The sequence below is a fragment of the Astyanax mexicanus genome, chromosome 5 (assembly GCF_023375975.1).
Source record: "Astyanax mexicanus isolate ESR-SI-001 chromosome 5, AstMex3_surface, whole genome shotgun sequence".
Classification (NCBI taxonomy): domain Eukaryota; kingdom Metazoa; phylum Chordata; class Actinopteri; order Characiformes; family Acestrorhamphidae; genus Astyanax; species Astyanax mexicanus.
In genome coordinates, this window is record NC_064412.1 from 48,704,387 (window position 1) to 48,729,776 (window position 25,390).

Genomic DNA, 25,390 nt, shown 5'->3' on the forward strand with positions numbered 1-25,390 from the left:
TTGCTTCGATCAGAAACCTGTAAAGAACTCTTTTATGTGTCAATGATTTTCTTTTTAAACTTTTCTGTAAGTGAAATACAAGCATGTTATGTTTGCACTGTGTTTAATTTAAAAGTTGCATCTAAGGTTCATCTAAGATGGGCTGCTTACTAATTTAAAATTAATGTGAAGCAAGCAATAGCTTGTGCATCCATTTAAATGGTGTCCATCAATTTAAAAAAATGTTATGTTAAAAAAGGTTATGTAAAAACTTTGTAATTTGTAATTACTATTGTAATAGTAATTGAGAATATAGATAATATTGAGAATAATTTTTTACAATATCACCCAGCCCTATTGCAGGTTTACCCTATTTTATTTGATTAGCGCCACCATGTCGAGTAACGAAGCAGTAACTTTTAGTAAATCAGACTGGGGACGAGTCTTAGGGAGTATAGAGTGCCTATGTTTCAATAAAAAATATCCATATTTGATGCCACATATTGATATTGTGTCATAACCAAAAATTATACAATATATTGCTATATCGATATATTGCCCCACCCCTAATAGTGAGTGTAAAGTACTAGTACATTAAAAAAATGGAATATCATTAAAAAGTTACTTTATTTCAGTAATTCAAAATGTGAAACTCATATATTATATAGACGTATTACACTCAAAGTGATCTATGTTAAGTGTTAATTTCATTTATTGTTAATGATTATGGCTTACAGTCAATGAAAACCCATAAATCAGTGTCTCAGAAAATTTGAATATTATATAAGATTAATTGGTACTTTTGGCAGTGTGGGCAGTGTGCCAAGTCCTGCTGGAAAATGAAATCCGCATCTCTATAAAAGTTGTCAGTAGCAGAGGGAAGCATGAAGTGCTGTAAGATTTTGTGGTAAAACAAAACTGCACTGACTTTAGACTTGATAATAGAACACAGTGGATCAACACCAGCAGATGACATGTTTCTCCATCAAACCATCACTGATCATCAGTAAAGTTTACATTTCATTAAAAAAAAAAATCAAGGGATCAGAGTCTGGAGGAAGAGTGGAGAGACACACAGTCCAAACTGCTTGAGGTCTAGTGTGAAGTTTCCACCAATCAGTGATGGTGCATATCGCACTAGATGTACTAGTATGTACTGTATGTATGTATATGTGTGTACCTTAGAGAGTGCCTTTTCAAGGCTGGCCTTTTCATCCTCCAGAACCTCTTTCTGTAAAGTGATCTGACTGAGGGCTTCTCTTACTGTAACCAGCTCCTTACGCACATCTGAGTGTTTGGCCTCCAGTTGTTCAATAGTCCTGAGTCTACAGATACACACACACACACACACACACACACACACACACACTTATACACAAATCCGTCAACACAAAGCTGCATGCTCCATAATACAATACAGCCTGAGATGCAGAAGAGCAGCCAAAGCCAAACCGCCTGTGAAACATGGTCAAACAAACACACAGAAAAAGACAGCACACACACACACACACACACAGACACACAAACACTCACGTCCACTTCCGCACCCAAAGATACACAAGAGAACAGAATCTGTATAAACACAGCATGCAGGCCTATTGCTCTAGTCACAAAAGGGAACAGTGTTGAGGTCAAAAGTCATATTGCCTCCATAAACATTTGGACAGTTTCCTACAGAGCGTTTACCCCATAGACCACCCCCCCAACCTCAAAAGTCACAAAAAAAAAAAAAAACTGCCTAAGGTCGTTACCCCCCGAACTGTACAACCCCAAATCAGAAAAAGCTGCATCAGTATGAACAATGCAACAAATGATAAAACAAATACAGAATATCTTATATATATACACTTTTTTTTTTATTAAAGACAGTGTACACCCAACTCAACTCCTTTCCTTTTCCAACTCAATTCCTTCTCACTTAAAACATTAACTGCATTTTTTGCACTATAAGGCACGCCAGATTATAAGATTCACTATCAATAAACATTTATTTTCTGGCACACTGGATAATAAGGCGCATCATGCAACACTAGTAAGGAACAGGGGTGTTGTCAGGTTTTCCTTCTAACTCAGCAGGTCTTGTCACTGGATGGTGAGATCTGTAAAGCTAAGCTAAGTTAAGTAAATCAACACAGATTTCTCTCCTAAAACTCCTGTTTATTTGGGTGAGTAAAGCGCTTCCATTTACATTCCATACAGTGAGCTTAGGTTTTCAGATTCCACTAAGACTAATGCCGCCCGACTGAGGAACCCTGAGTGTTCCAGTAAGCCAGGGCATTATTAGCTAGCAGTTAGTCCCATGTAGCTTGTTTTAACATGGTAAACGTGGAAACTGCAGTCCAATATACTCGCCTCTGAATGGCGAAATGGCTTGCGCTCAGTGCGGTTAGCAGGCAATGCTAATATTGCTCCAGCAGTGTAAGCCAGTAGTAAGCAGCAGGCTACAGGCCAATAATACTTGCCTCTGAACGGCGAAAGAGTTAGCCCTTTGCACAGTTAGCGGCTAATGCTATTCCTGTTCCAGCCCTGGTGCTGGAGAACTAACCTGAAACTCCTTTATAATGCTGCACTTCAGCAGAGTGGATTTACTGCTAATTAATACCTGACTGGTAAAATTCATACATAAGGCACACCGGATTATAAGGCGCACTGATGATTTTTAGGAAAATTAAATTATTTTAAGTGCACCTTTTAGTGCGGAAAATATGGTAAAAGATGTTTAGGCACTGAAGATACCAAGTGATAAAGTGCTTCAGGTGTAATTTTGTCGCATTCTACCTGCAAACACTTAAGGTCTTAAGGTGTGTAACAGTGCAGGGTCATAATTTTTCTTTTCAAAATTCACCCATCATGCTCTACTACGGACAGATCAAAAACAAAATCAGCCAAATCAGCCAAATCCAGTCCAGTACTGGTACCCTCTTCATTCACAGCCATGCTTTTATAATGTGTGCAGCATGTGGTTTTGCATTGTCTTGTTCAAAATTCATGGACATTACTAGAAAAGAGCTTAAAGACAGCAAATGTTGGTCTAAGGTCTCTAAAATGAAGTTTTCTACATTACTGCTGCAACACAGAAGTGTATTTACAAACCCCCTGATTTTGAACTTTTTGGACTGGCTTTAAAGATCAGACTCTCTCACTGCATCCAGTATTTATGTCAAAAAACATCTAGAATACTGTGTTATCTGAGAACAATACACTGTGTTTCCACTGTGTATCGATGGTCTAATACAGTGTTTCTCAACCTTTTTTATATCACGACACCCTTTAAATATATGCGAGATGTCAAGGCACCCCAGTTTAGGGGGGGGGGGGGGGGGTTGGTGCTTGCGCAGTACTTCAGATGAGAACGGGGGGGGGGGGGGGCGGGGGCGGTTGGGGTGATGTGCTGGCGCAGTACTTCAGGTGAGAACGGGGGGGGGGGGGGTGGGGGGGTTCTGGCGCAGTACTTCAGGTGAGAACGAGGGGTGTTGCTGGAGGAATTTGACATAAAATAGCGCGTGCATCGCGTGGGGGACAAAAACTTTACAGTGTTTCCCAATTTAGGGGCTGCATCCTTCAGAGGCTGTATTCGAAGATAGATTGCGTCACAGCTGCGCAGTAATACACCGCCTCTGTGGGTCGCATCCTTCATAGTATGCTGCCTGTGAATTGGGACACACCCCGACACGAGCTGACTCTGGAAAGGAAATATGCACGTGAGGCGCAATATTTTGACGGCACCCCCGATGAAGCCAGACGGCACCCCAGGGTGCCGCGGGACCCTGGTTGAGAAACACTGGTCTAATATACCAGATTCCAAGGAGTTCAGAAGAGAAATGGAACGACGTAACATAAGGCTTCTGATCTGCACAGTAATTAAAGTTTTAAGTGGTATTTGGCAATTTGTACATATATGTATTGTAGCCCTAAAATGCAGGATTGGATGTACTGTACCAAATTAAATGAAGTTGAGAAGATAAAACATCATGCTGTGTATAATGAAATAAAAGTTTTAATTTTATAAGCATTTTCCATGCATTCCCAACTTTTTCTCATTTGGGGATTATAAGATACAGTTATCTTCATCTTCAGCACGATCTGTAAACAGCACCATCTTGGCTCGGTGGGAGGCTTCTTTCAGTAGAACATGTGTTAGTGATATTGACTGTAAACAACCAAAAAAAGGAAAAAAAAAAGATGGAGAAAAACAAACAGGAGCCAGAGAAAGAGTGGACGGGGGGGTTAGTCCAGGTTATGCAACAGCTTACCCCCTCTCGGCCTCGCAGCGCTCCCGGGCCAGCTGCCTCTCCAGGTCCTCCCGCTGCTGCCGCAGGAGGTCCCGCTGCCTCTGGACGTCCAGAGAGGAGGAGCGTAATCGCTCCAGCTCCGCCTGATCGTGGTTCAGCTGGTGCTGTGCCACGAAAAGGTGCTTCTCCAGCTCACCCTTCTCACTGGGGAAAGAAAAAGATGGAGAAGTTTGGAAACAGATAAACTAATAGGGAGATGGATAGGCCCGGTCAACTCATAAAAACTTTCATTTTTAAGTCCTAACACAAAAATAAGTGATGCGTAAATGCATTAATACAGGTTCAATGCTACCCCAGATAATGTAATGTGTGAATAAAGTTGGGATAGAACAGAATATGACCATTTATTTTAAACCTGGAATCTGGAATACTGATTGGTCTGACTACAACACACTGTTTCCACTGTGAGTCCAGTAGAGAAGTGGGCGGAGCTTCTGGTCATGGTGAATATAAGGCTTGTGTTGTGTACAGTAAAGTTGTAAGTGGTATTAGTGAATATAGTAACTCTGTATTGTAGTAGAGAAGTGGGCGGAGCTTCTGGACATGGTGGACATAAGGCTTGTGTTGTGTACAGTAAAGTTGTAAGTGGTATTAGTGAATATAGTAACTATATTATAGTAGAGAAGTGGGCGGAGCTTCTGGACATGGTGAATATAAGGCTTGTGTTGTGTACAGTAAAGTTGTAAGTGGTATTAGTGAATATAGTAACTCTGTATTGTAGTAGAGAAGTGGGCGGAGCTTCTGGACATGGTGAACATAAGGTTTGTGTTGTGTACAGTAAAGTTGTAAGTGGTATTAGTTAGTTAGATTAGATTAGATAATACTTTATTGTCAGATCCATGATCTGAAATTTGTTTTGCATAAAAACAGTAGCTCCGTTACAACATCATACATTAACAACACAACATATAAGGGCACAAACAACCATTATAAAAGGGGAAAAAAAGAAAAGGGGGTACATTAAATACATAGTTCGCTCGCATCATCTCGCTTCATAAAGATCTTGTATGATTATAGATTAGGCTCCCGGTTCAATTTAAGGATTGACTGGTGCACGAAAGAGTGCTTCAGTCTGACTTTATTAAACCGCGGAACACTGTATCGTCGTCCCGATGGGAGAAGTACATATTCGCTGTTCAGAACATGATTAGCATCAGAAAGAATGTTTTTAGTTAACCGCATTGTGTTGTTATGATAAGCGGTCTCATACTGACCTTCTAAACACTGACCCACAATTTTTGAGCAAACTTTGATCAAGCGTTTCAGTCCAGACTTTTCTGATAAGGACAAGCAATTGTACCACACAGCATTACAGTACTGCAGAAAACTCAAAATAACAGCAGTATAGAACAGTAGGAGTATCTGCCGAGTAGCTCCAAAAGATCGGAGACGACGAAGAAAATAAATTCTTTGTTTAGTTTTTTTACAAATATAGTCCATATGCTGCTTCCATGATAAGGTGGCATCAATCATTACACCAAGATATTTATATGACTGCACCTGTTTGATTATTTCATTATTAACAATGGTGGGGTTTATAATTAAAGATTTTAAACTAAACACAATTTCTTCTGTTTTTTTGTGTTTATTTCCAGAGCGTTGTTTTTGCTCCATATAGCAATTTTATTAACCCCTTGTTGGTGCAGGTCAGAGCCGTCTGAGTCGGTTAGTAAAGTAAGCAAAACAGTATCATCCGAATATTTAATAACATATTGATTTTTTGTGGTTAAACGACAGTCGTCTGTATATAAAGTAAAAAGCAAAGCAGAACTCACACAGCCCTGAGGTGCACCAACATTGGTCAATATAGCAGAAGAAAGGGTCTTATTCACTTTAACAAGCTGGACTCTGTTTGTAAGGAAAGAGGCATACCAGTGAATCAGATAGGGGTTCACTCTCAGATGGTACATTTTTGAGAGTAAAATATTGGGTTGTATTGTATTAAAGGCAGATGAATAATCTAGAAAGAGAGCTCTTACATAATTGTGAGGTTTATCTAGATGTTTAGTGATAATATGAACTAATGTGGCAACAGCATCTTCTGTGCCACAACCTGTTTTATATGCGAACTGAAATGAATCCAGTTTGCCATTGGACAAAGTTATTTGAAGATATTTTAACAGGAGTCTCTCTAGAGCTTTCATAATTACTGAAGTTAGGGCTATAGGTCTATAATCTTTATGTTCTTTTGGATTTTGAGTTTTAGGCAATGGTTTTATATATGAAGTTTTCCATACTGTTGGAACTGTGTGTGTGTCGATTGACAATTGAAACACTGGTTGCCAAGCTGGTGCCAGCTCTGCTGCAAAGTTTTTCAGTATAAAAGGACTAAACTGGTCTGGCCCCTCTGCTTTCCTAGTATTAGTGTTTTGAAATATTTTCCTAACTTCATCGACAGTAATATTAATTCTGTCTAATGGTCCTGGTTGAACGTTTGTTAAAATTTTGTTACATTTATCAAAACTATCAGATAATTCGAATCTTGTAAAGTAAGTGTTTAAATCGTCAGCAAACTTATAATCATTATCTGTTACAATTGATTTGTTTGGGGATCGCATACCTGTCATTGATTTCATGGTGTCCCACACTTTTTTAGAATTACTGGTGAATATAGTAACTCTGTATTGTAGTAGAGAAGTGGGCGGAGCTTCTTCTGGACATGGTGAACATAAGGTTTGTGTTGTGTACAGTAAAGTTGTAAGTGGTATTAGTGAATATAGTAACTCTGTATTGTAGTAGAGAAGTGGGCGGAGCTTCTGGACATGGCATAGGATCAGGGGTAGATATACTGTATGTATATGTATGTATAATACTGGTATCTACCTGGTAATGAGGCCGAGTGAAGTGCGGTATCTCTGGGCGTCTCTGCTGATCTCTACCCCGGCTTTCTCAGCGTGACGGTTCTCCTGCTGTAGCTGCTGTATTCTCTGCTCTAACTGCCTGCACTCGGACTCACTGTCCTGCAGCCGATCCCTCAGGACAGCAGCTTGATCCAGTGCAGCATCCAGGCATGTTTGTAAGTCCTGCAGTGAAGGAGCTGCATTTAATAACATTGCAATGTGTTTCATTTATTCATCTGTAAACCAACTATATGGACACCTACACACTACATCTACAGGAGCTCTATAGACATCCCATTCTAAACTTATTGTCATTAGTGTGGAGTCGGTCCCCCTTTACACTTCTAACAGCCAGTATTGATCAGTAGAGTAGTTTCGTCACTACTATACTCCTCAGCACTCGGACATCCCGCTTCTCTATGTATCCTACATGTCCTGAGCTGCTCCCGGCTGGCTGTTCAATTGGTGTTGAAATCCATTCACGGTTGAGTGCTGGTGCCTACCTACCCTCTGGATCAGGCTCTTCCTGCTGTGTGAACTCTGCTCCTACTGTACTGGTGCTACAGAGCCTGGCTTTCCACTTCCCTGCTACCTGCTATCTAACAATTATTAGGTGTATCCCAATACTTTTGACAAGTGATGGCTGAGTGGGCTTATCTTTTATGTTTTATCTTGTCAGGCACATGGCAGCCATACCAAACCAAAAGAAGCATGTAGGTGGTTCTTATCTGGGGATCTGTTAAATTGTGGTTTCTGAGGCTGGTAACTCTGACAAACTTATCCTGTACAACAGTGGAAACTTTTGGATTTTTCTTTTCTAGGGTGGTCCTGATGAGAGCCAGTTTCATCATAATGTTTTTGACTGTCTTTGCAACTGCACTTGTGGATACTTTCAAAGTTTTCGACCACAACACACTGATGCTCTCAAACACAATAAGAGGCAAAAAAATTCAAGTAATTAACTTTTGTCAACTCACAGCTGTTAACTGAAAGCTGATTGAGAAATGCTAAGATATTCTTTTCTTACACTTTTTTGTTTTCTAAGTAATTCCATGTGTCTTTTTTCATAGTTTAAGTATTAATCTACAGTGAAGAAAATTTTAAATAATAAAAAAACTACTGTCTAAACTGACTGGTACTGTATATGGTACAATGCCCTAGCTATTATACTGTGCCCCTAAGTTAGTAAAGCATTTTACAAATAGCTGTTTATATGTTAGCCATTTACAGCTGAAACAATTACAACAGACGTCTGTGTGACCTGAGTTAGTTTCTGTCGCTGGGACAGAGCTCTCTGTACAGATATCAGAGTGTTATCCCACTGAGGAGAGGAGACACTTGGAACTGGAGAGGGCAGCTCTTCTCCTGGACTATCAGAGCTGCTACTGTCCCCATCATCACAGACAGCCTGCGAAAAAGATCAGAGACAGAGATAATGAAGGAAAAAAAAAACATGATAAAGCGTTTAAATACACTTTCTGTTAGCTCATCTTGGTACTGCGTTACTATCTTGCCTTCCTGCCATGTTGTAAACTGCAATGTACACTGACATGCCAACAGCAGTTAGTAAAAAGATATTAGTTTTTCTTTAGGAGGATATATATATTAAAGTTCACTGTCTGGCCAAAGAACCAGTCATTAAAGACCTGGATTTAACTAAGTAAATAATCTGTGCTTGTTGCAGTTGGTCAGGTTTAGGTTCAGCAACAGTATGTGCTGAAAGAATGAGGTCAGCTGACTACCTGAATATACTGAATATAGACCAGGTTATTCCATTAATGGATTTTTTCTTCCCTGATGAACACGGCCATATTCCAAGATGACAATGTCAGGATTCATGGGGCTGGAATTGTGAAAGAGTGATTCAGAGATCATGAGATCATCATTTTTATACATGGATTGTTCACCACAGAATCCAGCTGCATATGTTGTTAGGTATTATCTTGTGAGTAAGTTTGAACACTGGCCAGCATGAATTATGGGAGATGGAGTGAGGTCTGATAGTGAAAGTGGGTGCAGATGGGTAACGTTACATTTCAGAAGTTGCCCACATATCCCACAGGTCAGTGTAGCGTTATTTAGCTTACATGGCACATGGGACACCATACTAGTTCCTGTCCCCTTGTTTTTGTCATGTCACTGTATTTTTCTATTTTTTTGTATTCTCACTTAGGGGTGTGTAGTATTATATTGTATGTAATAATAAAATATATATATTTTTCTTGCAGTGTGTAGTGGATTTTTTAAATAGTTTTTTTAAAAGTGTGTTTGTCATATCGCCAAGAGTATCGTTATCGTGAAAATACCATGAAATATTGTGATATTATTTTAGGGCCATATCGCCCACCCCTACATTCACCTTTGATCTGTATGTTTAAATGCAGATACTGACTTAACTTTAAGGTTAAATACTGGCCAAAAATTAAAAGTCGCCACCAAAAAAAAGGTCAAACACTCAAACACTGACTAATATTTTATTGGACAGCCTTTATCTTTGATTGCATCATGCATTCACGGTTGCATTGTTTCGATAAGCTTCTGCAATGTCACAAGATTTATTTCAATTCAGTGTTGCTTTAATTTTTAACCAAGATCTTGCAGCAGCATTTATGTTGGTAGAGTCTGACCGCTGCACAAAGCCTTCTCCAGAACATCCCAAAGATTCTCAATGAGGTTAAGGTCTGGACTCTGTGGTGAACTCTCTCTCTCAATCCATGTGTGAAAATGATGATCTCATGCTCCCTGAATCACTCTTTCACAATTCCAGCCCCATGAATCCTGGTATTGTCATCTTGGAATATGTCCGTGTTCATCAGGGAAGAAAAAATCCATTGATGGAATAACCTGGTCTATATTCAGTATATTCAGGTAGTCAGCGCATAGCACATACTGTTGATGAACCTAGACCTGACCAACTGCAGCAACACCACATCATTTACTTTGACCACGCAGTGTATTTTCTTTCAGTTTAATAAGCAAAGTGTCTGACCTTGCGGATGCTGTGGAGAATCATCTGTAGGCCACTAATCTCTTTGCGTAATGTATCCTTCTCAGCTTTATCCTCAGCCTGACTCACTTCCTTCACACAAAAACAAGAAAAAAAAACATTACCAACAAAAAAGCCGTGACATAACTGATAAAGCTACATGCTTGGTTTAACAAAAATGTCCATTTCTAGAATGTAATTAATGGAAGCATTCAGGTCATAGTTCAGCATCTCTGGCCCGGTTCTGACATACAGCAGAGCACAGCCAGGCCTCAGGTCCAACAGTGGAGTTTATCAACAGTAAGGGTTTCAGACCATCAAACCCCCCTCTAGCAAATTCCACCAACATCCCACCACAGAGCCATTTACCATCCTGTCCAGACTGCTCTGCAGCGCTGCCAGACAACTGTCTTTCTCACTGTTCTGAGCTCTCAGCTGTTTCACCATCTCAGCCAGCTCCACAATCCTACAAACATCAATACATAAAGAGAAACAAACATTGGATTAAAAATATAGTATATTTAGACATATTTAGGGGTGGGCGATATGGCTCTAAAATAATATCACGATATTTCAGGGTATTTTTGCGATAACGATATACTTGGCGATATAGGAAAACAGAAAAATAATTCATTAATTTTAGGAATATAGTATAAGAGTATAACAGTATAATCATAATGTGGCAAAAAAAAAAAAATATAGCATGAAATAATTTAATGCAGCAAAAAAGATTGCAGGATATTTAGTGCATGCATATAAACTGCAAACTAAAACAATTATACAATAAATACACCTAAATCTTGACGGTAAATAATAGACTACTTTTAAGATCTCTATTATCACGATATGGATTTTTAATATCACAATATTTCTGTGTTACGATATATTGCATACGATATAATATTGCCCACCCCTAGAAATATTCTCAAATCTCTTGTGCCTATGGTTTTGTTCTTTGTTTAAACATTATTAAAAAAACAAGCCTAAGACAATATACTGTATTTGTAACACTATAAGGCGCACTTAAAATGCTATAATTTTCACAAAAATTGTCATTGTGCTTTATGTATGAATTTTACCAGCCACGTTATAAGAAGCAGAAGTCACTTCGCTGCAGTGCAGCATTCTTAATGAGTTTCAGTAAAGTTTTTTTCCAGTGCTTATACTGAGTGCAGCAGCATCAGCAGTAGCCGCTAACTCCAGCACTAGCTCTTTTGTTCTTCAGAGATGTGTATATCTGACTGTAGTCTGCGTGTTTACTGTATTAAAACAAGCTATGTGGGATAAATTGCGAGATGATAGCACCCTAGGTTACCAGAACACTCAGGGTTCCTCAGTGTGATGCTATCGAGTTGCATTTACTAGCGCTAAGCACTGCTAACCATGGCTAGTGCTGCTGCTAACAGCACTAAAATACTGGAAATCTGTGTAAAGAGAGAAATCTGTGTAAATTAACATCCAGCGCTCGTTTAACTTTAAAAGAAAATGTAACCCCTAATGGTTAGACCTGCTAAATTAGAATGGTGACAGCTTGTTCCTTGACATGAGGATATAGCTAGTGTGTGGCTGCATAGGATAGAGTAGTAAATGGTTGTGTATAGTATTATAGTGCATTAATAGTGTATTAAATTGGTTATGAGTTACATGACGGTATAGGGAGTAAAGGGCAGCACATAGTAGTACAGGTTTGTGTAAAGTATTTTAGTATATTATTGATTTGATTTATATGATAGTATAGGGCAGGGGTCGGAATTGGGGGGGTGTTTTAACTATAATGAATGACAATGAAAAAACTAAATAAATAAAATGTTTCTCTGGCGAGCTTTTGTTTACATTTCTCCCCTGTCTCTTGCGCTCGGCGTGACTTTAGTTTCTGCCCGTTCTTGTTCACTAGCCGGGGCAGCGGTAGTGTATTGGCCCGCGACCCTGATCCCGTGTGAGGAGCTGTGTGTTTATTTACCTATTTTTTCCTTTCTTCTTTGGTTTACCTGCTTTGAATTTAACTGTTCTGCAGTTGGGTTCAACAACCCTCTGAGCTGGAGAGCAACTAGTCTGTAGCACTCCATCCCATTACACTTCCGATTTTTCTTTTTTGTGGCCCGCCATGTAATGGCTTGGAAAATAACAAGCCCATGGCCAAACTTAGTTGGCAACCCCTGATATAGGGAGAATAGGGTAGTATAGCTAGTATAGGGAGTATAGGATAGTACAGAGAGTAGAGTGTGTAGTATACAGTAGTGTAGGGTATAATAGGGTGGCACATATACTTTTTGCATTTTAGCTTTAGCAGGCTTCTGACTTTTCCAATTTGTCCCAGCATACACATCTTTTTGGGATAGTTAGTTTTTCCAATTTTGGATCTTTTTCTTTTATGTTGTCCATGTGAAAGTTCGAGCAATGTCAATTTTATACAGTTGCATATCTCAAAGGCATGCAGATGTTTTTTGAATCTGATTGTATTAAGTGGACGTAAAGGTTCAGAGCATTTATGCGTCCCCATAGAGCTTTCATCTGATCCCCATTCATCCTCAGCCTTGGCAATTATAATCAGTACAGGTCGTATGTCCTGCAGCAGTGTGATCCCGGCTCATGGCTGATTGTAGAACTGTCACTGAAGGAAAGATCTAAGAGAGTAAAGGTGCACCGACTGAATTCATCAAAGGGCCCAACCCAGCTCCGGCACATCACTGGACCTGATCCAACCAGAACACATCAAACAGAACCAGTGACAGATAACCAGACACAATCATTTCAGGATGAACTGGATACTGCTGGGCTCAGCTGACTCGCGCTCTTATTCTGCATTAATACAGGGTTGGACGGTGCCTGGAGCAGTGCGTGTGAGTGTGTGTGAGTGTGAAACCTAGAACAATGCTCAGTGAGTTATCTGAGATACAGTGTGTGTCAGTGTACAAAATGTATGACCGTGATAATTCAGCATTATAGTGTTAATAAGGTAACTTCATATTTGACACTTCACAATCCTTCAAATACTATAATTCAAGCCCTAACAGTAATACAGTGTATATCCAACATCACTATGTTAATGAATTTACTTTATACACCAGGGTCGGCAAATAATTTGGCTGCGGGCCAGTTATTTTCCAAGCCATTATGTGGGGGGCCACAAAAAAAATCTGCTTAGGAAAATGAAGTGTAATGTGATGGAGTGCTACAGACTAGTAGCTCTCCAGCCCAGAGGGTTGTTGAACCCAATTGCAGAACAGTTGATCTCTAAGCAGGTAATCCCACGAAAAAAATAAATAAACACACAGCTCCTCACGCAGGATCAAACCCGGGTCATCAGGGTTGTGGTCCAATATGCTACCACTGCCCTGGCTAGTGAATTGAGACACTGGTTATAAGGAGATAGAGAGCCCAAGAATGGGTGGAAAAAGCAGAACAGGCGGAAACTAAAGCCACACCGAGCGCGACAGAGAGACAGGGGAGGAATATAAACAAAAGCTTGCCAGAGATGCATTTAATTTTTTTATTTTTTCATTGTCGTTCATTATTGTTTAAAGAGCCTCACGGGCCAAATGTTTCATGCTGCCTGTTGCCGACCCCTGCTATACACTATATGGGCAGAAGTATTGGGACATATTAATTGTTTCTGCAAGAAAATTATTTTTTTTGTTTATCCTGCTTTAGTTGGAGTAACTGTCTCTACTGTCCAAAAATATTTTTGCTAGATTTTAGATTCACAGCATTGCTGTAAGGATTTGATTGAATTCAGCACCAAGATAACCTACTAAGCACACCCTATTAGTATTATATAGTATATACATCATAATATTAATGTATAATAAGCAATACAGGACACAGCCATTGTTTTTTTTTTCTTTGTTTAACTACTATCAGAAATGAAGACCAATACACAATATATGGACAAAAGGATTTGGACACCTACTGAAATCAAGGGTATTAAATAGTTTATCCTGCTTTTGCTGGAGTAACTGTCTCTGCTGTCTAGGAAAGACTTTCTACTATAACTTGGATTCACAGCACTGTGTGAGAGAGGATTTGGTTGCACTCTAATGCATATTGACAGGAGTAAATTGGTAAAAGACCAAATTATTTAAGCATCACAAAAGTCACAACCAGTTGGGCTGTTGAACAGGTTGGTCATTTTATAATCCGGTGCATCCTATGTATGAAAATTGACCAGAAAATAGATGTTCAGTGACATTGCGCCTTATAATATGGTGCACCTTATAGTCTGTAAAACATGGTATACAGAAACACATAGACACACCTGTGCTTACGACAAGCAGTGTTATGTGCAAACACACCAGACAGTTTACAGCCCAACTTTGGGGTCAGTATATCAGAATAAAAGGTAATAAATAGAGCATATCTTTGTACAGATAGTATAAAGTAGTATTGGGTTGTATAAAGCAGTATAGGGTAGTGTAGTATAGGGTGATTATAAGGGTGCAAAGGGTAGTACAGGGCAATATAGGGTAGTATAGGAAATATAGGGTAATGTAGAGTAGTATAGGGGAGTATAGAGAATATAGGATAGTATAGGGAGTGTAGTGTAGTATAGGGCAGTGCAGTGCAGTGTAGAGTATATTGCATGGAGGGTATAGCATAGAAAAGTAAAGGAAGGATAGGGTAGTATAGTATAGCTATTTAATTCATGCATTGGTGAAAAAAAAGGAATTAGGCATGGTTTCAATAAGTGTATGTCTGCTTTCCTGCTGTAGGGAGTCCTATTCTATTGGCAATTCTTCCATTAATGGGTGCAATTTAAAGTAGCTGAATGCATTAATAATAAGGGCTGTCTACAAATATCTGGACATCTTGTATTTATTATAAAGTGTTAATAATAATAAACACAGACCTGGAGTTGAGCTCCACTTTCTCAGCATCAAAGCGACCCTGCAGCTGCATGGCTTCCTTCAGCTTGTCTTTCAGCTGCTTCTCCAGCGCTGACACCTCCAGGCCAGCAGGGGCGCTGTGCTCGTTTATTCCAGACTGCAAATTCAAGCAGGCTACATGCAGCTTCCGGTTAGCATTCGCAAATTCCCCACGAATATCGGACAGGTTCCTGCAGCCACGGATACACATATATATATATAGATACAGTGGTATGAAAAAGATTGGGTTCATCATTGGCTGTTCAGATCAGCAATTTCAGTTAAATATGACATATAGCAGATAAACACAGTGATGTTTGAAAAGTGAAATGAAGTTTATAGGATTTACAGAAAGTGTGCAACAATTGTTTAAACTAAATGAGGCAGGTGGATAAATTCGGGCCCCAACAGAAAAATTACATCAATATTTAGTAGATCCCCTTTTTTGCAGGATAACAGCCTCTAAACGCTTTCTATAGCTTTCATTGAGAGTCTGGCTTCTGGTTGAAGGTATTTGGGATCATTCTTCTTTACAAAACATCTCCAGTTTAGTCAGGTTTGATGGTTTCTGAGCATGAACAGCTCGCTTTAAATCACACCACAGATTTCCAATAATATTAAGGTCTGGGACTGAGATGATCAATCCAGAGCGTTTTACTTGTTCCTCTGCATGAATGCTTTAGTAGATTTTCAGCAGTGTTTAGTGTTTAGTGTTTAGGGTCATTGTCTTGTTGAGGTATCCAGCCCTGGCACAACTTTAACATTCTTCCCAAGAATCTGCTGATATTGACTGAAATCCATTAGACCCTCAACTTTAACAAGATTTCCAGTACCTGCACTGATCCCATAGCCCCACAGCATGATGAACCACCACCATATTTTACTGTGGGGAGCACTTTGGGTGTTTGTCTTGGAATGCTGTGTTCTTTTTCCACCATGCATACCGCCCTCCAAATAACAAAATTTTTGATTCATCAGTCCACAGCACCTTATTCCAAAATGAAGCTGCCTTGTCCAAATGTGCTTTAGCTTTAGCATACCTCAAGCGACTCTGTTTGTGGCGTGTGCTCAGAAAAGGCTTCTTCTGCATTACTGTCATATACAGCCTCTCCTTGTGCAAAGTGTGCTGAATAGCTGAACGATGCACAGTGACTCCATCTGCAGCAAGATGAAGCTGTAGGTGTTTGGAGCTCGTCTGTAGGTTGACTATGGCTGTTCTCATCATCCTTCTCTTCTGATTATCTGAGATTTTTCTTGGTCTGTCACTTCAGGCCTTAACTAGAACTGTGCCTGTGGTTCTTCCATTTTCTCACTCTGTTCCTTACAGTGGAAACTGACAGCTCTAAACCATAATGTTGAACAATCTTTGTTTTCAGGTCTTTTGAGAGTTGTTGTGTTTTGAGGCTCCCATGTTGCCACTCTTTTAGAGAAGATGAAAAGAGGAGAAAAACTTGCAATTAACCCTTTTTCATGATTGGATTCACCTGCGCATGTAGGGCAAGGGTCAATGAGCTTACCAAACTAATTTTGTGCTCCAATAATTACTGCTAAAAGTATTCAAATCAATAAAATGACATGGGTGCTCAAATTTTTTCACCTGCCTAATTTTAAAGTTTAAAGAATTATTGCACACTGTAAAACCTCATTTCACTGTCAAGTTGCATCTGTGCACTGCTGTGTGTCAAGATAGCAATGAACGTATGACTGTTGACGTCTACCTACACATGCGCACCTGTGTTTTGCGTTCCCAAGATAGCAATACGCTAGAAATTTACTTGAACACATCTTACTTCCAGATCACCACGCCCATCATACGTATTTATTTTGGTAAGCTGTGTCGCTATTTAAACAATGCAGACACAAGATGCAAGGTGCAGGATGTAAGATAGTCACTCAAAAAAATATCACTGTGTAGTGTTGTAGTCCAATATGGTGACCGGGCAGGGCAAGAAAGTGTCTCAAACTGGTGGTGACATTCCTAGTAAAACCTTGGGAGTATACGACAATACAAAAATGGTGGGTAAACTGCTGTAACGGTCATTTCCATGATATGCCCTCTCTCAAAGCTAATTTTTTATATTATATCATATCATATTCATAGCTCAGCCAACAAAATCCTGTTCTAGTTGAGGTTCGTGTTGTTTGTTCAGAGAAAAACAGAAAAGGAAACATGTCAGAAGGTTGTTAGCATTTCCCTGTAAGTGACTAAAGACAGCGTGTGGAAGCAGCTCATGGGTTCAGCGCATTCTCAGGAAATCACGTTTGTAGCTGAAGAGAGCCAGATGGTCCGAGCTATTAAGCTCCATATCGTGACCAGGGACCGAGCTCTTTGAACACTGTCGTGTCTGAATAAAGGCCTTGAACATTCTCGCCCATGTGTTGAGTAATCCGCATTATGGCAAATTACTCGACAATGATCACAGCGTTTACGCACGACGCGGGCCAAGTCCTCGTCCGGCTCAGTTCTGATGGATGGCCGAGCGCTGGCCCGCGGGGCAATCCAGCCATCCCTTCTCCCAGGAGAACCCGAGAGCTGAGACGGGGGGTTGGAGACCCCCGGTGACCTCCCCGGCTTTGATCGTGGGCCAGGTCGCTGAGGGGCGTTGGGGAGGGGGTCCAGGAAGCGGTTATGGGCCCTGAGCCGCAGTGACAGAGCAGAGCGGTTCTGGCAGCGTGCCACACTCACCTGTCAGCGAAAGCCCTGAGCTGGGTAAAGGTGCTGCGCAGGGAAGCCGCCTGGCGCCACAGGGCTCTGACGCGGGCCTGCTCGCGGCCCAGCCTGGAGGCACTCATCTGGGGGAAAAAATAGAGGAACAGAGAAACTGGGAATCAGAGAGAGTCGGGGGTGGATGGGTTTGTTGGGGGATCATCATATGGTCAGCAGATTTAGTATTGGAAGTCATGTGTAGGGGCCAGAGATAGGTTCCATTCATGCATTTTTGCATTTATATTCCATGTGGACTCTCTCAATATATACATAAATACTATATATAACCAAATCAATCTAGCCCTGTGTGAAAAATTGTTTGCCCCTAAACCTAAAAACTTGGTTTTGCCACCCTTGGGGGCAACAACTGCAATCAAGCTTTACTGATAACTGGCAACAAGTCTTTCACATCTCTGGGGAGTGGAATGTTGTTCCACTCTTCTTGTACCAAAGGAAGAATTGTTTTAATTCAGACACATTGGAGGGTTTTCGAGCATGAACCTCCTGTTTAAGATCATCCACAGCATCTCAATCAGACTTTGACTAGGCCACCCCAAAACCTTTATTTAGATTTTTTCATTTTAAGCCATTCAGAGTTCAGAGGATTTTTTGTGTGCTCTGGATCATTGTACAGAACCCAAGTACGCCTGAGCTTGAGGTCACTAACAGGTTTTTCACACAGGGCTAGATTGGTTTGGATAGTTCCCCCCCCCCCCCCAGTAAATGAAAGCATAGTTTAAAAATTGATATTGATATTATAAAAATGCAAAAACAACAAAAAATACTTTCTCACACCACTGTATATCTATCTACTCACTCAACCAAAATAGTATAGTAATATTATAGTGAAAGGAGAAGTTTATAGCACTCATAAGTTGCCAAATCTGGTAATAAATGCTCGATTGGTGATAAGTCTGGCATCCTGGCAGGACAAGGTTGCAATCTGGTGAAGACATTTACAAGAAACTCTTGCTGTGTGGGGGTGAGCATTATCCTGCTGAAAAATGCCAGCTGGAAAAAGTAATAGATTTGGCAGTTATCGATTTCTCACCAAGAGGTACACTATCCAAATGTGTGCGCTGAGAGAATTTTATTTAGAGCAGTGGAGCAAGCACTTTTACTCTCGCTTGTGTGTAATCAGACTTTGTGTGTAGTCAGACCACATTAATTATTAATATATCTATCTAATAGGACATAACTACTGTACATGCTGCATTTTGCATTAATCTGGGGTGCATTATAAAGAAACGGCACAATTTGGTAGAATCTAAAATGGAAAACATATTTTGGTTTGTTTCACATTTTTTGTACTGCATAATTTAATTCTTGTTCCTTAAATATAAATATGATATCTTTATTAATAGTCTACAACAGGGGTGTCCAAACTACGGCCTGCGGGCATTTCTAGCGAAAAAAAACGGGCCAAAGAGTCTAAAAGATGAGAGAGTGCGCATTTCTAGCGCAAAAAACGGGCCAAAGAGTCTAAAAGCAGAGAGAGTGCGCATTTCTAGCACAGAAAAATGTGGCAAAAGAGTCTAAAAGCGGAGAGCGTGAGCATTTCTAGCACAGAAAAAACGGGGCAAAAGAGTCTAAAAGCGGAGAGGGTGCGCAATTCTAGCACAGAAAAAACGGGGCAAAAGAGTCTAAAAGTGGAGAGGGTGCGCATTTCTAGCGAAGAAAAACGGGCCAAAGAGTCTAAAAGCGGAGAGAGTGCGCATTTCTAGCGCAGAAAAACGGGCCAATGAGTCTAAAAGTGGAGAGAGTACGCATTTCTAGCGCAGAAAAACGGGCCAATGAGTCTAAAAGCGGAGAGAGTGCGCATTTCTAGCGCAAAAAACGGGCCAAAAAGTCTAAAAGTGGAGAGGGTGCGCATTTCTAGCGCAGAAAACCGGACCAAAGAGTCTAAAAGCGGAGAGAGTGCGCATTTCTAGCGCAAAAAACGGGCCAAAGAGTCTAAAAGCGGAGAGGGTGGGCATTTCTAGCGCAAAAAAACGGGCAAAAGAGTCTAAAAGCGGAGAGAGTGCGCATTTCTAGCGCAAAAAACAGGCCAAAAAGTCTAAAAGTGGAGAGGGTGCGCATTTCTAGCGCAGAAAACCGGACCAAAGAGTCTAAAAGCGGAGAGAGTGCGCATTTCTAGCGCAGAAAAACGGGCCAATGAGTCTAAAAGTGGAGAGAGTACGCATTTCTAGCGAAAAAAACGGGCCAAAGAGTCTAAAAGAGGAGAGAGTGCGCATTTCTAGCGCAAAAAACGGGCCAAAGAGTCTAAAAGCAGAGAGAGTGCGCATTTCTAGCACAGAAAAATTTGGCAAAAGAGTCTAAAAGCGGAGAGCGTGAGCATTTCTAGCACAGAAAAAACGGGGCAAAAGAGTCTAAAAGCGGAGAGGGTGCACATTTCTAGCGCAGAAAAACGGGCCAAAGAGTCTAAAAGTTGCTGTAATTAAGGAGTTTTATATTAAGAGGCATCATTAAATTAAAATCAATTTGAAAAATCTTAGATTACACAACACTGTCAAAGATAAAGACAGTAAGTCAAGTAAAATGGTGTGTATATGAAAGTAATCAGTAAAATGTATTATTTAAAGTGGTATATTTTATTTTTTGTTTTATTATAGAGTCTTTGGCCCGTCACTTCAAATATATTTCTCCTTCTGGCCCCCAACAAAAAAAGTTTGGACACCTCTGATCTACAATGTATAAAATAATATTAATAAAGAAAAAACACTGAATAAGAAGCCGTGGTTTCTATGGTTTGACTGGTTCTATCCTGATACTTACGTTCTCTCTCATATTCCCTCATTCTGTTAGAGACTCACACATGTATATCCACACACCCACTGAAAAGCACACACACGTGTACAGTAAAATACACTGTATGTGGCTGAATGCAACATGAGCTACTTAATCTTGCCAGATGTTTGCTCACTGCAATGAAATCTTGCGCTCTCTCTCTCTCTCTCTCTCTCTCTCTCCCTCTCTCTCTCTCTCTTTTACTTTCTCTCTCTCTCTCTTTACTTTTTTTTCCAAACGGCTGGAATGTTTTCACAGGAAACAACAGCTGAGAAAATCACAACAATGATTTAAAACAAAGACAGTGTCCAGACTGACAAAACAGGGACCAGGCTAGAATTCCACAAGTTCCAGAGTTGAGTTTCATTGGGTTGGATTGAGGAAAGATTTTCCTTGAACTGTGCGGATTGGGATAAAAAACATACAAAGCAGATCTGTCCTTCCTCTCTCGCCCGTTCTGTCTGACTTTAGACACTTTTACACATGTACGCAACCCAGAGCTTTTTCCGGACGCTACCCGGAATAGCAGTATGGGTGTCCAGGTCAGTTTTACCGGATATTAGCAGAATTTTATCTTGCCAGCTCCTTAATAGAAAGTCTGGTTAAAGTTTAACATACAGGGGTTGGACAATGAAACTGAAACACCTGGTTTTAGACCACAATAATTTATTGTCCCGACAGACAGTTCTGGTGGAAACAGGAGAGTTGAGGTGCACATTGAATTCTGTCGTGATTTGATCAGCCGTGGTTTTATGTTTTTTGGATACAATCCCGGTTAGCACCCGAACATCCCTTTCAGACAGCTTCCTCTTACAGCGTCCACAGTTAATCCTGTTGGATGTGGTTCGTCCTTCTTGGTGGTATGCTGACATTACCCTGGATACCGTGGCTCTTGATGCATCACAAAGACTTGCTGTCTTGGTCACAGATGCGCCAGCAAGACGTGCACCAACAATTTGTCCTCTTTTGAATTCTGGTATGCAAGGGCGTAGGAGCAGGTTTGAAATTGGTGGGGACACATTTGCTAATGTGAAACCAAGCCCACCCTATAGTTTCCTAGAACAACATTTGTGGAATAACGTTTAATCACAAATAATCCTTTTTTTCTGTATTCTGTTTATTATTAGTTACATCCAAGAAAAGGTGATTTTACAACCTAAACATGTTACTCCACATTACATTTACTGTTGTTAGAAAAAATTATGCATGCAATGTCTGAATTATATACATGACAAAACTAAATCATTATCACTATATTTAAAATAATATAACAGATTTGGTTATTATTATTATTATTATTATTATTATTATTATTATTATTATTATTGTGTATTGTATGTCAATTCTGTTGTATATTTACATTTTCTCCACTCTTTTTAAAATAAACTTTGGGTCCTGCGGTTTTATTTTTTTTCTACTGAGAGCCCTTCTTAAGATGTCCTTTTATGAAAAAGAATGTCACTTTATGTTTCATACATATTTTTGGCACAAGTTAATTCAAACGTCAGGACATGTGGTCTTACTGTGGTCGTACTGTGAACTACAAATGAACAGAAGTCAGGTTAGATCAGTGTTTCTACTCCCAGTGTTCTGCATATTCTACAGGTTTCTCTGCTTAAATGCACTTAATAAAGTAAGTCGTGGTATAATGTGTCTAACACACTGCTGGATATACGTAATGATTGATATAGGCTCCATAGGGGGCTAAGGGATTTTAACAGGTAAACTCAGTAAAGGACTGTTTATTAGCTAATCAGTTGTATCTAGTGTAAAACACACAATTTTAGGGCAGAGACCAGGGCTAAGAAACTGCTTTAAACTACATACATAAAGTACTCTGCTAAATTCAGGCTATCCTCTATGTACAGCCAATTAATTTTCGTTCATTATAGCTATAGACAGCTGCAGTTTATTAATCATACTGTGTTTTGATTCAGAACGAGTATTTTTAACCAGCTATCCGAAACATCTCATCACAGTTTACATGGTTAGCTATGTTAATTACCTTTCTTTTACAAAAATCACCGTATATCCAGATCCGGTTTAACATCAGCTACGGCCCAATCCCGCTGCTAAATCTCACCACGAGGGAGGGGCTTCCCATACCAGCACGCTGACTCCTCCGTGGGCCGCAAAAACAGCAAGCTGATTGGCTGTTTCTCCTGAGAGGTGGAACCTAATTCCTGAACCGGCTCCGTGATTGGTCCGGTCTGTCTCCTCATTAAAAGTACATCTGAGCTAAGCGAAACGGTATAATTTTTGGGGGGGACAAATCCACCTGTGTCTAATATCCCCCCCGGTTCCTACGCCAATGCAGGTATGTCACCCTTAATGTTGTGTACATTGCAATATTTTGATCAAAACTGTGCTCTTACCCTGCTTATTGAACCCTCACACTCTGCTCTTACTGGTGCAATGTGCAATTAATGAAGATTGTCCACCAGGCTGCTCCAATTTAGCCATGAAACCTCCCACACTAAAATGACAGGTGTTTCAGTTTCATTGTCCAACCCCTGTAATATGCCTGTAAATAAGGTACAGGTGTGGCCTGTTTAGACACTTGAATTTTCCACAATATAGGGCGTAAAGTGTTTCCCTAAAACAGCCCTATAAAAGACTGTTTTGAGTAGTGTCCCTCTAGGTGAGAAATCATTGAATGTTAGATATTCTTCTATGAAGCAATTGAAGACTTAAATTACAGTTAATAGATATTTGGAGGGGCACATCACTGGACTGAGAGGAATTTAAGGGTTATTTCGACTAATTTTCCACCATCTAGGCCATCCATCACCCAGCAACTATCACCTTCATTTGCAATGGTGACGTGTTCAAGAAACCTGGGCTGCTCCTGGACTTGGATATATCCCATTTAACAATGAATCCAGGTTCTGTTTGGGATCTGAGGAGAGTTAAGGTTACGTTTTTAAAACCTCATGGTAAGCTTTTCACATCTGCCTTTGCTGTGGAGCGACAGCTGGTCGCTCCCCCTAGAAGAAATATGAAAAACTAACAGTTCAGTAATACAGGGGTTGGACAATGAAACTGAAACACCTGTCATTTTAGTGTGGGAGGTTTCATGGCTAAATTTGACCAGCCTGTTGGCCAATCTTCATTAATTGCACATTGCACCAGTAAGAGCAGAGTATGAAGGTTTAATTAGCAGGGTAAGAGCACAGTTCTGCTCAAAATATTGCAATGCACACAACATTATGGGTGACATACCAGAGTTCAAAAGAGGACAAATTGTTGGTGCACGTCTTGCTGGCGCATCTGTGACCAAGACAGCAAGTCTTTGTGACATATCAAGAACCACGGTATCCAGGTTAATGTCAGCAAACCACCAAGAAGTACCAACCACATCCAACAGGATTAACTGTGGACGCTGTAAGAGGAAGCTGTCTGAAAGGGATGTTCCGGGGGCTAACCCGGATTGTATCCAGAAAACATAAAACCACGGCGGCCCAAATCATGGCAGAATTCAATGTGAACCTCAACTCTCCTGTTTCCACCAGAACTGTCCGTCGGGACAATAAATTATTGTGGTCTAAAACCAGGTGTTTCAGTTTCATTTTCCAACCCCGACCATATCTCATCATCTTGTATCCAGGCTAGAAGCTCCAGCAGGTTACTCACCTCTTGTTCCCTTCTCAGTCGTATGTCCCTCTGCTCTGCCTCCTCCTGGGCCTCGTGGAGGCTCTCTGTAAGGGCCTGGTTGGCTTCGTTGGCCTGCTCCAGTTGCTCTCGGAGCAGAGCGTTGACCTTGGTCAGGCCAGAGCACCTGCAAAACATACAGAACCACTTCAGAATGAGCCAAATTCTGCCAGGCTGGCACTGTTTCACCTACTAACACTGTACCAAATGCTTTCCATAACACCCCCCCCCAACCCAACTCTCCCCCACCCCTCTATATCACTCCTATGTTTATAAGCTTGTAAAGACGGGCTTCACATCTAGCAGTGCCAGCCACGCTTAAGGAGGGGAACCAGCGTGACAGTTTTACAAAGTCCATGTCAACTCCGGCCTAATTGCCAGCAGATTTGCTCCTCAAGTCATTTACAGCAATGTTTACATCATCCACGGCAGCCGACGCCCAGTTCCAAACAGCGTGCAGCGCCAGTGAAGTAGCATGTCAGAGAAAAGAGAACAAATAGTGAACAACAGAGAGAAAAGAGAGAGAAAGAGATTGGGAAATGTATTACTTAGAGAACTTAGAGAAGTACAGCCAATAAAATAGGACTCCCTGGAGCAGAAAAACACACTATCTATTGGCGTCTTGCCTAATCTAATGCCAGGCATGGGCTGTAGGGGGTACAAAGCCCCCAGTTTTGAGCTGTGGAGCAGCGGAACTGTGTTCACTGGAATGATGGAGCTCCATCCAATACTTTTGGCGAGTTAGGATGAGGTAGGGTGGTGATCATCAGCCAACATTTTGACCTCCGTAATGCTCTTGTTCATTGTAATCAATGTAAAAAGTACAGTGGCATGCAGTTAATATAGTGGGTACCCCTTCTGCAACACCACCCAACCACCCCCCACCCCCGCCGACCTAAACATAGATGAATATTACAAAAACTACATATTCTCTGTCTTGACTTGAACTTATATAAGCTATAAACGACAAAAGTACCATGGAAAATAGACCACAACAATCAATGTCTACAAGTACAGCCGTCCAACAAAGATAACTCATTTGTGTGCCTACAGTACCAGGGCTAGGGCAGCCAAAACATTAAGTACACACAAAAACTCACCAGTCATGTGACCTATGTTTGTGAATTAGTTTCACATTAAAGATATGACACAATTCCATGATAGTTAGCTAACTATTTAACTAATCCAGCATGCTCTCCATTTTACCACTAACCAATGCGTAGCCCCTTCATCAGAACACTGTAAAAGGGTTAGACAGCCATGTCCCCACCCCCGTAGAGAAAATC

General features: G+C 40.6%; 1 protein-coding gene across 1 annotated transcript in view; it reads right to left on the minus strand.

Moving 5' to 3' along the window:
• The window catches only part of crocc2 (ciliary rootlet coiled-coil, rootletin family member 2), a 126,616-nt gene that overhangs the window by 51,871 nt on the left and 49,355 nt on the right, over positions 1–25,390 (minus strand). The window contains exons 7-15 of the mRNA XM_049479621.1: positions 24,087–24,231; positions 17,646–17,752; positions 14,944–15,150; positions 10,467–10,563; positions 10,101–10,190; positions 8,373–8,519; positions 7,095–7,294; positions 4,233–4,415; positions 1,160–1,304 (exon numbers count right to left, since the gene is read on the minus strand). Coding sequence (XP_049335578.1) covers positions 1,160–1,304; positions 4,233–4,415; positions 7,095–7,294; positions 8,373–8,519; positions 10,101–10,190; positions 10,467–10,563; positions 14,944–15,150; positions 17,646–17,752; positions 24,087–24,231 — 1,321 coding nt within the window. The remainder of the gene's footprint in view (positions 1–1,159; positions 1,305–4,232; positions 4,416–7,094; positions 7,295–8,372; positions 8,520–10,100; positions 10,191–10,466; positions 10,564–14,943; positions 15,151–17,645; positions 17,753–24,086; positions 24,232–25,390) is intronic.